The sequence below is a fragment of the Antechinus flavipes genome, chromosome 2 (assembly GCF_016432865.1).
Source record: "Antechinus flavipes isolate AdamAnt ecotype Samford, QLD, Australia chromosome 2, AdamAnt_v2, whole genome shotgun sequence".
NCBI lineage: Eukaryota > Metazoa > Chordata > Mammalia > Dasyuromorphia > Dasyuridae > Antechinus > Antechinus flavipes.
This window is the reverse complement of record NC_067399.1, coordinates 540,908,738-540,926,392: the sequence shown is the minus strand read 5'-3', so window position 1 is coordinate 540,926,392 and position 17,655 is coordinate 540,908,738. Positions and strand designations below refer to the sequence as shown.

General features: G+C 32.0%; 1 protein-coding gene across 6 annotated transcripts in view; it reads right to left on the bottom strand.

Moving 5' to 3' along the window:
* DENND4A (DENN domain containing 4A) overlaps window positions 1-17,655 on the bottom strand; it is a 131,401-nt gene that overhangs the window by 23,096 nt on the left and 90,650 nt on the right. For 2 of the 6 annotated variants that reach the window (XM_051980828.1, XM_051980831.1), the window contains exons 15-23: window positions 17,159-17,304; window positions 9,965-10,098; window positions 7,706-7,841; window positions 6,961-7,167; window positions 6,741-6,869; window positions 6,325-6,466; window positions 5,797-5,928; window positions 3,920-4,039; window positions 2,895-3,041 (exon numbers count right to left, since the gene is read on the bottom strand). In XM_051980828.1, coding sequence (XP_051836788.1) covers window positions 2,895-3,041; window positions 3,920-4,039; window positions 5,797-5,928; window positions 6,325-6,466; window positions 6,741-6,869; window positions 6,961-7,167; window positions 7,706-7,841; window positions 9,965-10,098; window positions 17,159-17,304 — 1,293 coding nt within the window. The remainder of the gene's footprint in view (window positions 1-2,894; window positions 3,042-3,919; window positions 4,040-5,796; window positions 5,929-6,324; window positions 6,467-6,740; window positions 6,870-6,960; window positions 7,168-7,705; window positions 7,842-9,964; window positions 10,099-17,158; window positions 17,305-17,655) is intronic. The other 4 variants (XM_051980829.1, XM_051980832.1, XM_051980833.1 and 1 more) reach the window with 2 other exon arrangements.

Genomic DNA, 17,655 nt, shown 5'->3' with positions numbered 1-17,655 from the left:
AACTATATGAATATAAGTATAGAAGTAATTTTTTTAGAGTAATAAAAGCAGACATAAATAGTTAAAGAAATATTAACTGGTAACAGATAGCTTGGGCTAACAAAACAAAAATGTCTACACTAAATTTGGCATTAGTATGGTGTCCCTGAACTTCCAGTATGGGTGAATTAGGGAAATCCTGTAGCAAAAAAAGTAAAATAAAATATTTGGGACGGGCAGGATATTTGCCAGAGAAGAATTAGGTTATGGGGAAAAAGGGGTTAAACCTTAGAGAAAGATCTATAGTTCAGTAAAAAAAATACCAAGGATAACTTTAATTATGAGACTTGAAACTAACTTTTCCTTCATTTATTTTTTATCTTATCAGCTTTTTCATTGTTCCTATTTCCATGTTGGGGCCATTGTCAAACTTTCAGTGACTAAAGTTCATAATTTTCAATTTTTCAATCTCCCTCACCTTTCCCCTCCTCAACCTTTTAATCAATTGATAAGTCTTGTGAATTCTATTTCCAACATCCCTTGCATGAATCTCTATCTCTACTTATTTAGCCAATTCCCCTGGTTCAGGACTTCATCAGTTATCTCCTTGAATACTGAAATAGCCATCAAATTAATTCTTGTTTTCTTTCCAATCCACCTTTCCAAAAGCTGCCACAATGATATTCTTTTTTTTTTTTATTTTTTTGGCTGAGGCAATTGGGGTTAAATGACTTGCCCAGGGTCACAGAGCTAGGAAGTGTTAAATGTCTGAGGCCAGATTTGAAATAGGGTCTTCCTGACTTTAGAGCTGTTGCTCTATCTATTGCGCTATCTAGCTGCTCCTCACAATGATATTCTTAAAGCACAAGTCTGAGCATACTAATTCTCTGCTCCACAAATTTGAGGTTAGAAATTATTAACCTTTTTTTTTTATACTCTAAACCAACTTTCTGGAAGTTTTCTGGAATATTCTCAGAATTTTTTTTAAATGTTTATAATCCCAGGAAATGCTAAATTTCAGTTTGAGGTTAGTGAAAATGAAAATGTGATTTTTTTTTTCTATCCATGTTCATGGATTAACTGAAGTCTATCTATGTACTCCTTGAGAGATTAAGAAATCCTTTTCTAGAGGCATCTAACTTCTTCTAGGAAAAAGTATAAACTCCTTTGTTTGACATTTTAGAAAGTTGATTTGTATTGCTATTTTTTGTTTCCTGTCCATTCCATAAGAGCTATCCTTTATTATAAAGTATAAAAGTAACTAACTGAAACTGGGACAATGAAATGAAGACGAATTAAAGATGACTCAAAGGTTATAAACTGGGTGACTATAAGAATAATGGTATCTTCGATAGAAACAAATTAAGAGGAGGGGAAATATAATGATCAGAAAGGACTTGATTTGTCAATGAAGTATTTTCATAAAGTCAATGTAAAACTTTGATAAAGTTAAATAATAATATTTCCTATGTATAGAAGAATTGCACATATTTAACATATATTGGATTACTTATTGTCTAAGGCGGGGGAGGGGAAAGGGAGAGAGAAAAAAATTAGAAGGTTTTACAAGGGTGCAAGGATGAATGTTGAAAACTATTTATGCATATATTTTGAAAATAAAGAGCTAAAAAAAATTTCCCAACAAGCATTCTCAGAGAAATAACCATACCTTTTACCTGATATCAGAGGATGTAGAATAGTTTTTCAAAAAAAGGATATTCCATAAAATTGTAGCTAGTATTTATATAAAGGAACATTACTTGAGATAATTCCCAAAAATATATATTATTGTTTGTAAACAGAACCAAAACTAAGCTGATCTAAGAAATTAAAATGTATATTTACATTATTCCATCAAAAAAAAAAATCCTGTGACTACTAAACCCATAAGTGATCCTGTAGAAGGATCATAAATTTAGAATTCCATGAGACTACAAAAGTCAACTCTAACCCTTTTATTAGTGAGGATGCAGTTAAGTGATTGGCTCAAAAATCATATAGCTAGCACCAAAGGTTGATTTTAGATTTTCTTGACTCCAAGATCAACTCTTATTATGTCTTGCTGACTGGACTCTCTAGGACCCTGAGGCTGGAAGTCAGCAGAGTCAGGTTCTATAACTTGCCTCTCCTGGGAATAGTGTAACCTTGAGAAGGTGACCAAACTCAACTCAAGTTTCTCGATCTAGCTATAAACCTATAATGCAAGTTCCATCTTATTACATTATGGTATTACTGTAAAGTTTCAAGAATCCTTAATACTACAGATGTTGGTCTACTCTAAATTAACTCAAATCACAAGCACCCTGACATAGGAGACAGTTGTTTAGAGTTGACCTCAGCAAATGATTTTAGCACCTTGTAGCCAACTTATTCTTATTGCATAAAATCTTATTGTATAAAAACATTTTAAAGAGAAAAACCACCAAGTCTTATTACTACACCTCAACTATCAGATATTATGTTATTGCCACTGGATAGCTAAGACAGAATTTAGGCACAACATTGAATACTTGCATTTTTCTAACTGATGAAATTATGTAACTAAGCTTAATTTTTAATAAGAACCAGCTTGCTACCCTTTAGAGTTCCTAATGTTTCTCTGTCAAAAATAGCAACAATGTCAACATTGGATAGAGTTTAGGTGTAGACAAGTTAGAAAAGAGTAATACAATAACTGTTGGTTTATAGTTTAGTGCACAAGTCACTTGACCATAATGTCAAACATCACAAATAGACATTAATGATGACATCATCACCACCATCATCATCACTAGCATTTATATTGTGGTTGTTATCTACCAAATACTGTGCTAAGCAATTTATAAATATAATGACATTTCTGGTTAACATAATTTGCATCATAGATATAAATTTGGTTTATCATGCAAAGAATAAGAATGCAATATATAGCTTACCTGTGCTTCCACCTGATATTTCATCTGCATGGCTGATCATACCACTGAGGCGAACTATACTAGATGTAGGATTTATATTGTCTGTATTTTGATAATTGAGCTTAGGAAGGCAATCAGCACTTCCTTTTGCACTCTCATTCTCAGACACTATATAGAGAAAAGGAAAATTTCATTAAAAAAAATTTTGACACTAAAAATAGGAGAAAAAATACCTAAGGAAGTATAAAGAAGGCTTGTTCTAGTTGTTTTTAAACTGCTAAATTTCTGCAAAGCCTTAAGGAACCTACTTAACTATTTCTTCAGTTATCGACTTGGAATTATTCTACCTTTCCCAAACTTTCAGGAGAAAGTAAGGGTTATATCAATATATAAACTCTACATATAAAGCACAAGGCATTAAAAAGCTGTGTGGACTTTGGGACACATAAGAATACAAAGAAAAATAAGATAACCAATACCTTACATGTTTTACACACACACACACACACACACACACACACACACACACGCACGCACGCACGCACACACACACGTATATATAATCCTCTTAAAGAAAATTTCCCCCTCTGTGTGTGAAGTATTATCTTTTTCTTTCATTATGAACCAAAGCCCATTTTAAAACATTCTGTAACAAAAGTTTTCAATCTCCAGCTGAAGGTTTGCTATTTCAAGAAATGTTCAGAACGATACAATAATACTACATTAAGAGAATTTAGGTCTCTTAGAGTTCATTGTAATAATATGTGACATGGAAAGACTTCTTAAAAGTCACTAACTGCATACATTCATTTGGTAAAATAGTTATCGCTTTTATGCTAAGTCCAATTTTCCTTATTATGAGGATGCACAATGATGCAAATATCTTGACCAGTCAGGGAACTAGGCAGGGATAAAAATAAAATAGAAATATTTTATACCAGAGGTCACTTATCTTTTTCAATGAACAATATACTTTGAACACCTGTGAATTGTTCCAACCACATAAATAGTAGGTAATTTTACATATTAATACTTAAAACACCTACAAGAACTACAATCACTTTCTTTCTTGTCCTCTTTTTCTTCCTGTAAGTTTTGGGTAGATGTGTCACCTCTTCTAACTTCATCTTTAGATAATGAATTATATCCAAGATCTGACTGACCCCCTGGAAAGACAGAAATATTTTAAAACTTAAGAACAATAATTATATCCTATTTTTTGAAATCCTTCATAGTGACAAGTAAAATTATCAGTAATGTGGTATGTAAATTTTTAAAAGAAATTTATCACAAAACTTAAACAAAAAACAAAAGCAATAAAACTTACATTTATCCCCCAAAAAGCCCATAAAGATCTATAATTTATCAGTTATTATCTGTTATACATTCTTCATTGCATTTGCTTGTTCACTGGTCCTCATATTTGCCTCTCTCTCTCTCTCTCTCTCCACACACACACACACACACACACACACACACACACACACACACTCCCATACCCATATCATGTGGTCATATAGTGCTTAAATAGATTTGCATATAAATTTCTGGATACATTTCAAACAAAATCACTGTACTGCCTTTCTTATCCCTACTAATGGGAGGTAGTTGAGTGTTTCTTTCATCATCTCTACTCTTAATAGCATGAAGCCCAAGACAAAGAGAATACAAAAAATAGAAAACCCACTTAAAGATAACTAAAAGCTGATTGAATATATTAACATAAATATATTATCTAAAATACCAGGAAAAGGATTTTGGATTGGTTTTGCATAACTGATGAACTCATTAAAGTTTCAGCTAAAAAAAAAAACCAACCAAAAACCAAACCCATATATATTTTTTTAGAAATGTAATTATATTGGAATAAAGAAGAAAAAGCTCAAGTAATACATTGAAATTACATGCTAAAACATTATCCTATCATAGAATCGATCATGTCAGGTGATTTATTTTCTTCTATTGGTTATATTTGTTCTAATACAGGACTTATATGTTTTTAATGTAAATATAATTCTAATCCATAAATAGTTCTTAAAATTTAGAAAAAGAATTTTAATAAAACCTCTTTTAAATGATATGCTTTTAATCACATTTTTAAAAAATTGCATCTTGAGTTGTGCAAGCTCTCACTGAATTATTCAAGAAATAAAACTTGCCAAGAAAAAGCTAAAAACATGGATATCATATTTCATCATGATTTGCCTATAACAGTTTCTCCTAAAAATGAACATCAAAAGAAATAAACCAAACAAATGTTCTCTGTTGCAAGTAAAGCAGCTTGTAAGTTTTGTTTTTAACAAATTTTGTATCTCTCAATTCATAATTTCTGTGTATCATGAATACATTGCCATTACATTGTTTTTAATTGTTATATTTAATTAAAAAAATATAATATGTAAAGGACAAGTTGATCCACTAATTCCTTTACTCCACATATCTTATCAGTCAACACTACTTAAGATAATATCTGTGTATAAGTTTCTTATATTATGGTGAAATTAATGCAATTCTTCAGTAGTAAGATGCTATAATTTTTTAGCCTTATAGTTTTTCGAATAATTAAGATTTTTTTTAAAGAATGTACTTGTCAAAGGAGATCATATGCTGAAGGGATCTATGTGTTTCTGGAACTAATTATATTTTAATATACTAAGATGTTTAAATAAAGCTGCTTTAGTAGCTTTCTAACATTTTATTCTATTAAAAATAATGGAAGAACTCAAATAGCTAATGAACTTTGGAATCTAGCCAATATTAAATAAGATCTTAACCAGTATTTTAATAGAACAATATGTTTCATAAGTATCTGCTTAACATCATATCAAGTTAAAAGAGAACATTCAAAACAGGAATAAGACAGTCTATCAAATCCTGTTTAAAATATATGCCATAATACATATATACATATACACACACAAACCTGTACTAGATCTATCATCAGTAGAATCTACTTTGATTAACTCAGTGTTGAAGGGTGCCTGCTCCACAGTGTTTGTGTCATTACAACTATCCATGCTGCCATGACTAACAGCATCCAGGTCACTGCCATCTGCTTAAGAACACAATATGATAGCATTTTACCACTCAAGGAGATATACCCCCAAATACCCATTAGTCTGTTGATTCTTATTTGCTTACTTATGGTGGCAATCTATTGAGTGCTATATGAAAAAAATCTGAAACTTTCCATCTATTTAGTAAAAATGTATTCAGCATAAAGCAAACATATAAGTTATGTATTTGTTTAAATTAAGTAATCCAAGATTGAAATTTAAGCAATGTCAAGAAGATCAATTATTTTTAAAGGGTTAGAATATAAGTGCTAAGATTTTATATAAGCCAACCAAAACTAGCAAAATATTCAGTATTGTGATTTTAAACACTTATTAGAATTCAAAATTATAACAAGTCATTTCATGAAAAAAAATTGTAAAATCACTTTATTTACCTGAGAGAGGAGCATGTGATAGATGAGCATTTTTTCTCAAAACTTTTTTGAATTGTGCTATTCCTAAAACAACATTTCTTATTTTAGTCCACAGAAAATAACCACTTCGACTGCTTGAAGGCCAGGTACTTTCTAAAACAGCCTATTAATTAAACACAATAGATAGAGATAATCTATTATAAAAGCTCCACTAAATACACATCTTCCTCCCCTTTGCTCCCCTTACTTCCTCTGCATCTCTTTCTCCCTCCAAAAAAAGATTAGAAAATAAAGAAATGTTATTTATTTTAAAAGTACATTTTCAATTAAGTGTTTTAAGAAATTCTTGCAGTTTTATCAACAGCACTTAAATTTGAGCATCATAATTATCAAAAAAAATAACTCTTCCATTGCTATACTAAACCAAAATTAATTACCTTATTATAATAACCATAAGTAATGGCATTGGGATGAACACCAGCTTTTTTCATTTCAAAAAGTACTCGTACTGCAAGAACAGGCTGACCATACTGGCCACACAGCTGCATAAGAACCCGATAGCAGACCTGAAACAGTTAAGTTAAAAGGTACACTGAATTAGAGGCCTATGTGCAATTTTAGAAGGAAGCAATGAATTTTGTGAGACTTAAATATTACCTCATCAGGAGGATCAATCTTTTTAGAATGCATTTTTCGAAGTACATCATATGCTGTTTTTAGAGCTCTGACTTTTGAATGGCACACTTTCACATATGCTGGGAGGCAAATAAACCACAGGCCATAACAATGACGTAACAGACATCTGGACCACATCTGAGGGATGGAGGAATACCTCTTTGCTATTTTATGGGCTGACTTGATTTCCTAAGAAACCACAAATTTTCATTAATGAACTTATATGCACTTAAATATTCTTATTCACATGATTATTGTCATAATTATAAATTATAGGCCAAATTTTATTATAACAAATCCTACCACAACAAAAACTCCTGAATAATTGTTCATGTTAAACTAATTAACATGTTAAACATGTTAAAATAATAACTGATAGATTTTATATATACTTCAAACCAATAAAATAAATTGAAATAATTTTATTTTATTAAAAGAATTTCTAATTATTAAAATAAAATTATAACAATTTTATTATTAAATATAATTAATTAGATCCAATTAATTATATTAATTATTAAATTAAAATAAAATATAAATTTTTATTAAAATAAAATTAAAATATAATAAAATAATTGGATAATCTTTTAAAATGGGCTGCAATAGATTTGAATTGTAATAGTTATTCAGCGTTCTAGGATGTAACACTCTGTTAGGAGTGATAGACTAGAGAGTGCAAAAAAATCAAAGTATGATGATGATAAAAAGTAAAAAATTTTCAAATTACCTGTTTAGTTCTTCTGAACATTGTTGAAGGGCTATTAGGACTACTGTTTTTTGAGGCCAGTTTATTATTTTGTGTTTGTAGAAATCCCTCTGGCCTTTCAAATAACTCTATCTTCAGGACAGGAAATCCATTATAGCTGTTACAAAATGGGGAGGGAAATCTCTTGTTAAATACTATATGCAGAAATACATGATACCTACAGGTTATTAATTATGTGAACACTCATTGCTTGACTAAGAATTGATATTGTTGACTTATAGTCTATCAGGGGCAGTGGGACATAGTGCACAGGATGCTAATCTTAAAGTCAGAAGATCTGAGTTCAAATCCCATGTAAGACTAAGAAACCTCATGATGGTTGGCAAGATACTTGGAGTCTGTCTGCCTCTCTCAATGTCCCGGAACCTCTCTATTAGTCTACACTGAAAAAGTCTAAGTAAGAAAGTCTGAATTACTTGCAAAACAAGAAAGAAGCAGGACATAAAGAGAGTGAACACTTGGTAAGGAGAAATATAAAAAATATTCTTCAATTCACACTGAATAAAAATTTGGCTTCCTTTACTATTTGACTTGATACATCCCATTTAAAATCTTCAAAATAGTTTAATATCTTAAAATCTTAAATTAGTAAGATTATTACCAAAGTAATTCATAACCACTGTTGGCTACTGAAGGCGAAATTCACTTAGCTAAAGAAAGACCAACAGGAAATAGAAACAATGAGAAAAGGAATCTAATGAAGTTGTGTTCTATAAAGAACCTCATATATTTGAGAAATGAGGTTTTTATCGAGAAACTTGAAGTGAATAATTTTTGATATTACTTGGTACCTTTTTAGTATAATGTAATTTCCCTGATTATATCTTTACCCAAGAAGAGCCCTTGGTCTCCTGCAACCATTAAGTGCTATTACTACTCCTCTTCGTCCTGGAACTGTGGCCCACTCCTCTCTGCTCCCTTATAAATGATTGCAAATGCTCCTCTCTACCCTTGAACTGAAAACCAGAATTGCTTGTGTGCAGTCAAATCGTCAGTCAATACAAGTTACACCCTATGACAGCAAAGGATCCCTTGTAATCTCTTTTTTTCTTTGGAGGCAATTAAGATTAAATGAATTACCCAGGATCACATAACTAAGGCGATATTTGACCTCAGTTACTCCTAGCCAGTGTCTTCAAGCTCAGTGCTCTATCCACTGCACTACTTAGCTGCACCCCCTGCATTCTTTTTCTAATCAGCTGTCCAACACATCCCTCTCCTCTTATTGAGAGTTGCTAATGGAGTTGAAATCTCTGCCAAGGCCCAGTGCTGGTGCTGTTCTCAAGCTGTGGGCCTGCACACACCCCAGTAGTATACACCTTTGCTGTGAATTTCCTGAATTGTCTTAGGTTGGAAAAATGTCTCCCTCTGAACTTTTTTTTGGCTCTGCATTCCAAAATTTGATTTGAGATGTTCTTTTAAAGTTGTTCAGAGAGGAATGTTGGGAGAATTTAGCTGGATTTTGACCTATCCTCCACCATCCTGAGTTATAAAAATTTCTAAAATATATTGCTATTTTCTAAAATTTCCAAATCAATCAACCAATCAAAAAAAAAATCACCCTAAATTAACTGTGTATTAGAAACTTAAGAATGTATCTAAAGCACTTAGTGAACTGTTTATCAGGGTCAAATTCACTAGCATAGGTTTCAATTAAAACAAAGAAAATTTTTTGAAAGTTTATAGTCTTAAATTAAAGATACAGAATTAAGCCTACAATAACATAAAATTTCATAAAATCTTTTTGAAGGCCACAGAATTTGATTAATCTTTTAAAAATTATTTTTAATGGACTAAAAACCAAAAAAGTTTAAGATTTTCTTGAAATAGAATTATATAAATTTCTGTCTAACAGAACTCTGTCAACATTTGAGGGGATAATTGATTACACATAGGTATGATGGAAAAGACTTTCCCTAACTTGTGGGTACTGTGCAAAAAACCCAATCAAACAAAACATCACACCAAAAACAAACAAACAAACAAGTTGTTTAGGTTTATAGATCTGATTTGTTTAATTATTTGTGATAAATTTGCCTACCTACAAATATTAATATTTATAATGTTTTAGCTTTTAAAAATACCATAGTACATAGGCTCATAGATTATAGAGCTATAATGAAAATTAAAGATCACGTCCCACCCTTTCCCTTTTTATTGATGTAAACTACTATATACAGATACTTCTCGTTTGAATTATACATCTTATTTATCAAATACCTGTATTGTAAAGGGTGCTCTTCACCAGTGGGTAGATGTGGGATCTCAGGTGGGGTTACAAAAACAGTATGTTCACTTTTGAAGGATTCATCCAGTTCTATAAGTCGCATTTCACCATTTTTGTCCATATCGACCTAAAGAGCATTAAAAAGAAATACACTAAAAACTCATTTTTCTTGAAGGCAAATGGCTAAAAATATACTAAAATGCAACAAAAAGATGTATGCTAGACACAAAGAGCTGAGGCAGATGGGTAAGCCAAGAGAAGGCAAGATCATATAAAAGAGAATAAGTGGACAGAAGGCCTAAGGTAATTAGTGCCACTAATGTTGAGGAAAGTCACAAGTACCATAGGAAGCTCCTTAATATAGGGTCTATGTGAAGGTGGACAAGAAACACAGAATGTTTACATCATTAGAGGGAAGCATTTCCAATAAAATTCACAGATCCACTGAATAACAAAAGTTCAACAATCAATAAGTATTTAAATGTACCAGACACTGTACAGAGGGCTAAGGATACAAGGAAAAAGTGTAGTATCTGCCTTCAAGGAGCTAGCATCCCATAGAAAACACAAGCATATATAAAGATATATACAAAGGAGGTACAAAGTTATGTTGGGAAGGCACCAGAAGTCAGGAGAAAATGGGAAAGGTTTAGTGCAAAAGTTGGAGATGGATCTATGTCTTGAAGGAAGCCAGAGATTTTGAAAGATAGAAGTAAAAAGGAAGAACATTCTAGGGGACAGTCAGTATGGCAGTATGGAGATGGGTGATGAAGGATCATGTGTGAGGGGCAGTAAATAGACCAATATGATTAAACTATAGAGTGAATAAAGAACAGTGAATATAGTGAATAAAGAATTAGAAAAATAAGGAGGGATCAGGATGGGAAGAGCTTTTAACGGCAAATGAAGGAGTTTATATTATGTGTTTTAAGTTAACAGCCTCTAGAGTTTATTGAACAAGTGGGGTCAGCCTTATACTTTAGGAAAGTTGTAAAGAAGATGAATTGGACTGAGAAGAGACATGAGACAGGGGGATTAATTAGGAGGTTACTGTTGTTTGTCTTTCATTTTCCATCATGAAGATGACCACGACATCAAGGAACTGATGTCATGACAGGCAAGTGAACTGGATTTAAGTGAGGGAGGGCTATGCAAAGTCGCTAGCCTCACTTTCTCCTCTAGAGCCACTTAGGTCTAGTGGCAAACTATAAAATTGGAAATGTCCCTGGATGCAGTGGGAAATTTTGGCCTTTTAAAGCTAAGGTCTTTAACAAGTCTCAGTTTGATTGAGGCAATGTCTAATCAGTAATTAAGGCTAGGTAATATATGAGGCAGAAAATGGTCTCTTTTACCTAGTCAAAAAAAAAAGTCAGTCTGGAAGGGGAAGATCCTCAGTGTTTCTAGCCGAAACAGCAGGCTACTGCAATAATCCAGCAGAAAAAGAATGAAAGTTTGAAATAGAGGTGTGACCATTCAGTGAACAGAAAAGATATATGTCAGCAATGCTGTAGTTAGAAATAACAGGATCTGGAAACTAAATGGATATGGGTAGGATGAGAGACGAGCTAAGGAAGACACAAGATTTTTTGATCTCACAAAATTTCAGCTGCAAAAAAGGAAATTAAAACAATTACCTTACTCCTTTTTTCTTCCTTCTTCCTTCCTTCCTCTCTCTTAATCCTGAAATCTCCCAAGATATCTTGGCAAGATTTCTTTCTTAATGACCATGCCTTATACTCTAATCATTCGAGATCTCACTGATTGGCCCACAAAAGGTCCTAAGTCAAGTTTCAATTGGTTACTGTGTAGGCCCTGATGGCTCAGAGTGAGTGTAAATAGCAATTTTTCTGACCAGAAACCCTGAGGGTCTTCCCATCCCAGATTGGTATGTATGCATATATGTATGTATAAACTAGGTAAAAAAGGCTGTTCTCTATTTAATTTCTTACCCAGCCTTAAGCCTTAGTTAGACTTGTTAGAAACTTTAGCTTATGAAGTTCATCCAGGGCCATCTCCAATCATCTTGTTCTATAACTTGTCACTGGACCCAGATGGTTCTGGAGGAGAAAGTGAGACTGGAGGAGAAGCACAGCCTTCCCTCATTTAAATCCAACTCACTTGTATGATATGGCATTGCTTTCTTGATGCTATTGTCCTCTTTGAGAATGGAGAACAAACAACAACGGATAAAATACAAACTTTTTATCTTGGCATTTATGGTACTTTACTATCTGGCTCTTAGCTACCTTTTGAGCATGATTTCACTTTACTTACTCCTATTTATAAACCATATTTAGTCAAAAAGAGTGACTGAATTCCTTCTCCCAACCTTTGCCTTCCAATAAGATGTCCCCTCTGTGGATATAATCCCTTTCCCTTGTTCCCAATCAATGTTCTCTTTCTCTAGCTCCATCTCAAGAAAATCTGATCTTCCTTCAAAGCTCAGCTTAGGTACTACCTCCTTGAGACCAAGGGCTTGTACTGCCTTTCTGTTTTCAAGACAGGACAATGACTTGTATACACTAGGGGCTGGTTGAGTTGAAATGAATTACTGCCTACCTAGCTGGTTCCGGAATCAGGATTAGGGGGAATTCCCAGAAAAAAGACCAGAGTCAAGGGCAATCAAGCCAGATTATATGAACTTTAATCATGCTTCTTTACTGACTGATTGTCCTATCCTGGAGACAGGTTAATTCTCAACAATACTTCAATTACCAAAACTATATGCTGTAGGGTTAAGTTCAGCATTATTTTTCAACAAGTATTTATTTGCCTTTGCAAATTCGCAACACTGCCCAATAAAAATTTTATATCTGATTTTAAAATTAAAAATAAACATGAAATATATCCAAGGCATGCCTGAACATTTCTGTCTTCTGTAAAGCATAATGACATCTGTTTCTGTCATAGAAAGAGAAAAAAAATTCAATGTCCATATCAGGATAAAATTAAATTAGTTTTCAAAGTTATTTTTATGTTCTCCACATATCCATAAGATTTATATCTGCCTTGAAAATGTTCTTTAGAGATGCTTAGGGTACTTTAAAAAAAAGAAATAAAAAGTATCAAAATTATAACTCTAAATTGCTTTTTAAAAGGAGTCATAAATGAAATTTTACTGACATCTTCCAATAATAATATGTGACTGTGAATCTTGAAATATTACAATCTATAAAGAATCAAAATTTCAGGTCAGTCAAAGGGTGATGGAGAGGCATAGTGGGCAAAAAGAGGAAAAGTTATCATGAAAGAGATGCATACCGAAAAAGGAAAAGAGTTAGTTATATAGTAAGAAACAAGGACTTGATAACTTTTGGATTCCACAAATACTCTTATAATGTTAAAGATCTAGAACACTAGGTGAACCCCTATAGAGGCACAGGAACGACACTTTGAAGCATCAAGGGATGAGAAGACTCATATGCATGAGTTTGACTGTTTCAAGGAGGGAAATGCTGTCAAGTTCAGATGACACCAGTAGTACTACTTAATTGCTTCTGCTTAACACTTCAAGGTCGAAGTTTTAATGGTCATTATACTCCCTCCACTGACACTGACATTAGTTTCTCTAAAATTTAGTAGATTATATTCAAGAGTTGTGATTGAAATATTTACCTCATGACAGGTGATTAGTTTTCCTATTCATCCCTTCCCCACAAAATCTCTTTTAAATTAGTCATTTTCTCTTTATAATATCAAGAGATAGTATGAAATGAGAAAAATTTACAACTAGACTCTAGGTATATCACAAAGATCTTATAGAGAAAGAAAAGAGAAGGGGAAAGGGGAAGATAAGAATTTGGTCACTTAAATTTCTTTATAATATAAACAAAACGATTTAGATTTGTAATGAAAAACTCTTTCCATAACTTGATGAGTTATAATTATACTTGAAAGAGAGCTACTTGAAAGAGAGCTACTGGAAAGTTTAAATAAAATTTTATCTCATACTATATAAGTAATCTTTTTTTCACTCTAGAATTAAAATTATAATTTAAGCCATTTTTCAGTTTTAAAAATCTATATGAATATTAATATGTATTTTTAAAAAGAATTTTTGAGACTTCTGAGGTTGAACAGTCATCAAGCAATCACTCCAATAATCTTCTGCATTAATTTCTGTTGGGTGAACAGCAGGTGACTTACTTTCATGAAATCCTAGTCAACTAATGCATTAATTATATAGTACATTAACATCCCAGATCATAATGTCTTAGCAATATCATCTTAGCAAGATGGCAAGCCTTGTGTTTCCTAGAATATGAGAATTATTTTAGCCATGACATTATAACATGGATGAATAGAATATCTAATGTTAGCTGAAATATAGCATTTATAATCAAAATATCTACAGGACCAAACCCAAAATGGAACTGTAGGATATTATTCTTTGTGCTGAGTAACAGTGAATACTGCTAGTATTATTATTGCTGCTTCTATTGCTACTACTACTACTACCACCATCACTGCTACTGTTACTACTACTGCCCCTAATACCATATTTATCTCCACTCCTACCCCCACAATGAATGCTTTTACTAAGTATTAAAAAATGGGTCTGTTTTCTTAAAAGTTAAAGAAGCATATTAACAATAACACTGCAGTTTATTTTTCTTCCCTGTGAGGTTCAGAAGAAAATTCTGTTTTAAGTAATAGATTATAGCCCTAAGCAAATCTAACAATGTGTCTCATAAATACATGCCATTATTCACAAAGAACGACGTGAAGGTGTTATTGATAATAGTCAGGAACATCATCTCTATGTAACTAGAACACATTTGTTTCTGTAGAAAAGATTTACAGGAAAATCTGATGATTAGATTTCTAGGTCATCCCACAAAAGTCATTTAACTCATAACAAACAATTTCAATGACATATTATGATTATGGGAAAATTCAATGATTTCCAACTAGAGATAGTAGGAACACATCTACTTTAACTCGAGTAGTAGAGATACACTTGGGAAATAGTTACTTGCTAACTTGTTACTTCACAAGAAGAGATACTTCTCCATAATTCTATAGCTAAAAGAAAGTACCTCTCTTAAATCCACTTATTCCCAAAGTTGTCATCATGAGGAACAGAGGCATTGAATGATGTTGTCAACTGCTTATATGTATATATCATATGTAAGTTTAGTGTTCATAAATTTAAAACTGTTTGAAATAAGGCTTTAATTATGCAAAATGAGCTTCACAGAATACTATAAGAAGCCTATAGGGCACAATATCCCAAAAGTTTTAGTGCAATTTAAAGCTAATGAAACATACCAAGACTTTTGAAATACTCTGTATTTGTATTTTAATTATACTTCCAATCCTAACTTTTAAAAAATAAACCATTAGAAAACAAGACAAAACAAGGTTCCCCTTCTTTTCTCCATTTCAGAACCAATTATAGTTAGTTCTAATAAATCTCTTGTTCATGGAAATGTGTCTTTAGGTAATCTTTATAAATGTTTCAGATATAGATTACAACAGATAGGACAGAGATAGATTATATTTAAGATTAAGTCTACAGACCTTTTCTATTAAAAACCATTATAGTTGTACCATAAAAATGCATCAAAATAGTATGACAAAAAAGCTTCATTTTACAGTTACATAAATAAGCCCACAAACTATAGTTCCATTTATCTTACAACTAAATGTAATAAAAGATTGTGTTGGAGGCAATAGGTATACAATTTACCACTTCAGTCATCTTTGAATATTAATAGAGCAGTTAAGTTCTAAAATAATAAATTCCAAAGTTCTGTTCATTTTTTAAAGATGATGAACATTAAATTATCCTTCTAATGTATAAGAATTATTGATTTGGCAAAATAATACAATAAGCATTCTCTATTTAAAAAGGAATTTCAAACTTTGGAATCTCATTCAAAGCCCTAAGACTGACAATTGCAGTAGAAAGAAAAGTGGAGTCAGCTGTGTTATTAGCTATGCAATCTTGGGCAAATCACTTTACAACTCTAGGTCTCAGTTTCTTATTTTGTAAAATGAGGGGGTTGAACTAGATGATTTCTAAAGTCCTTCTTAATTCTAATCTAAGAAGTTGTGGAATCTAAGGAATTCTCAGTTAAAATACAAGAAACAGTATATCGCATTACTCAATAACAGAGAAAGTGAGAGTTGGCATTATAATTCTGTTAATTATTACAAATAAAAAGAAAAATGAAAAAAGAATAGGTAATCTTGAGTGCTTTAATCAGGGATATCCCAAAATGAAATAATTATTGTGAAGTAATGGAAGAGGACAGAATGGAGCTAAAGGAAGGAAAGGAATCTTTTTTTTTTAATATGTTCCAATTTAATATAGCTGTTGTTAATATTCCAAATTACATCATTCAATCCAATCATGAATGCATATACAAGTGTATTGTGTGGCAGTCTGATAAGAACATAAGTACAACTGAAATGTGAATGTGTATTGCAAAAATGAGAAGCTGTGCTAATATGGAAAATGATAAACAAATGAAAGGTAGACAAAAGGAAATAACACAAAAATGATGGCACTAAAATACATTACTGATATCTTTCTTGAATGGTTTAAATGAGAACATTCTTTTTAGAGCCAGATTTTTTGTCAATGAAATAATGATAGTTAACATAATGCCTTAAACTTTACAAATCAAATATTACATATATTGGTTCATTTGATTCACACAACAATCCTGTAAAATAAATAAAATTTCTTACAATTCATATGATCTCTTATTTAAAACTGAAGGCGTCTTTAAATGTTATCTGATTCAAGAGCCCCTCATGACAGATGAGGAAACTGAAGTTCCCAGAATAAGAAAGAAATCTTAATGTCAGTGGAAAGCTATCATACACTGTCAGCACCCTATCCACTATGATATAATATGCCACAGGACCAAGTACTATTTAAATTATTATTGAGTAAAAGGTTTTAATTCAGTTTGTTAGTGGACTTTCTCATAAGAATGAATTTGTATCATGGGAAGTCAATTACAAAATGGACTTATATAAATTTGCTTTAAAATCAACTTTGTTGAAACCTCTTTTCCAGAATGCACACATTGTTCCAACACAATGACTACATTTATTTCAAGCACGGGTTACTTCATATACTGACATTTTTTTTTTTAATTCATGAGATTCATTATTACAACCCAAAGTAAAACTCGTCTGTAGATGAAAGGTTCTATAACAGTATTACTTACTTTGTCTACACAATCATCAAAAAATGCAAGGCTTGCATCTTTGTCACTGACAAAGGAACATTCCTCAATGAAACGAATAAACATCTGTGTTTTGGTCATCATGTTGTAGAATTTTTGATGGGAACGGTCCCGGCTTTTTAAGAACCCTATTAAGCAAGTACATAAACTATTAGAATGTAGGTTGTATACTTCCAATTTATGAACATAAAACAGTTAAATATAAAGAAATGGAAAAATTATCACTCAGATTCTCAAATTATTTTATTTGGTTCCTATATGCTGTTTTTTCAAAAGAGAAATACTTTAATTCTTTAAAATTTATTTTTCACACATACCCTCTAGATATAGTGTTGCATAGTGGACAAAGGGCCAGTCTTGGTGTCAGGAAGGCTTGTATTTAAGTTTTGCTCTGAAACATAATAGCTGCATAGGTTTTCAGAACTATGAATCTTTCTCATCCCTTCAATGTCTCTGTGCCTATTCTTCCTCTGCACCTC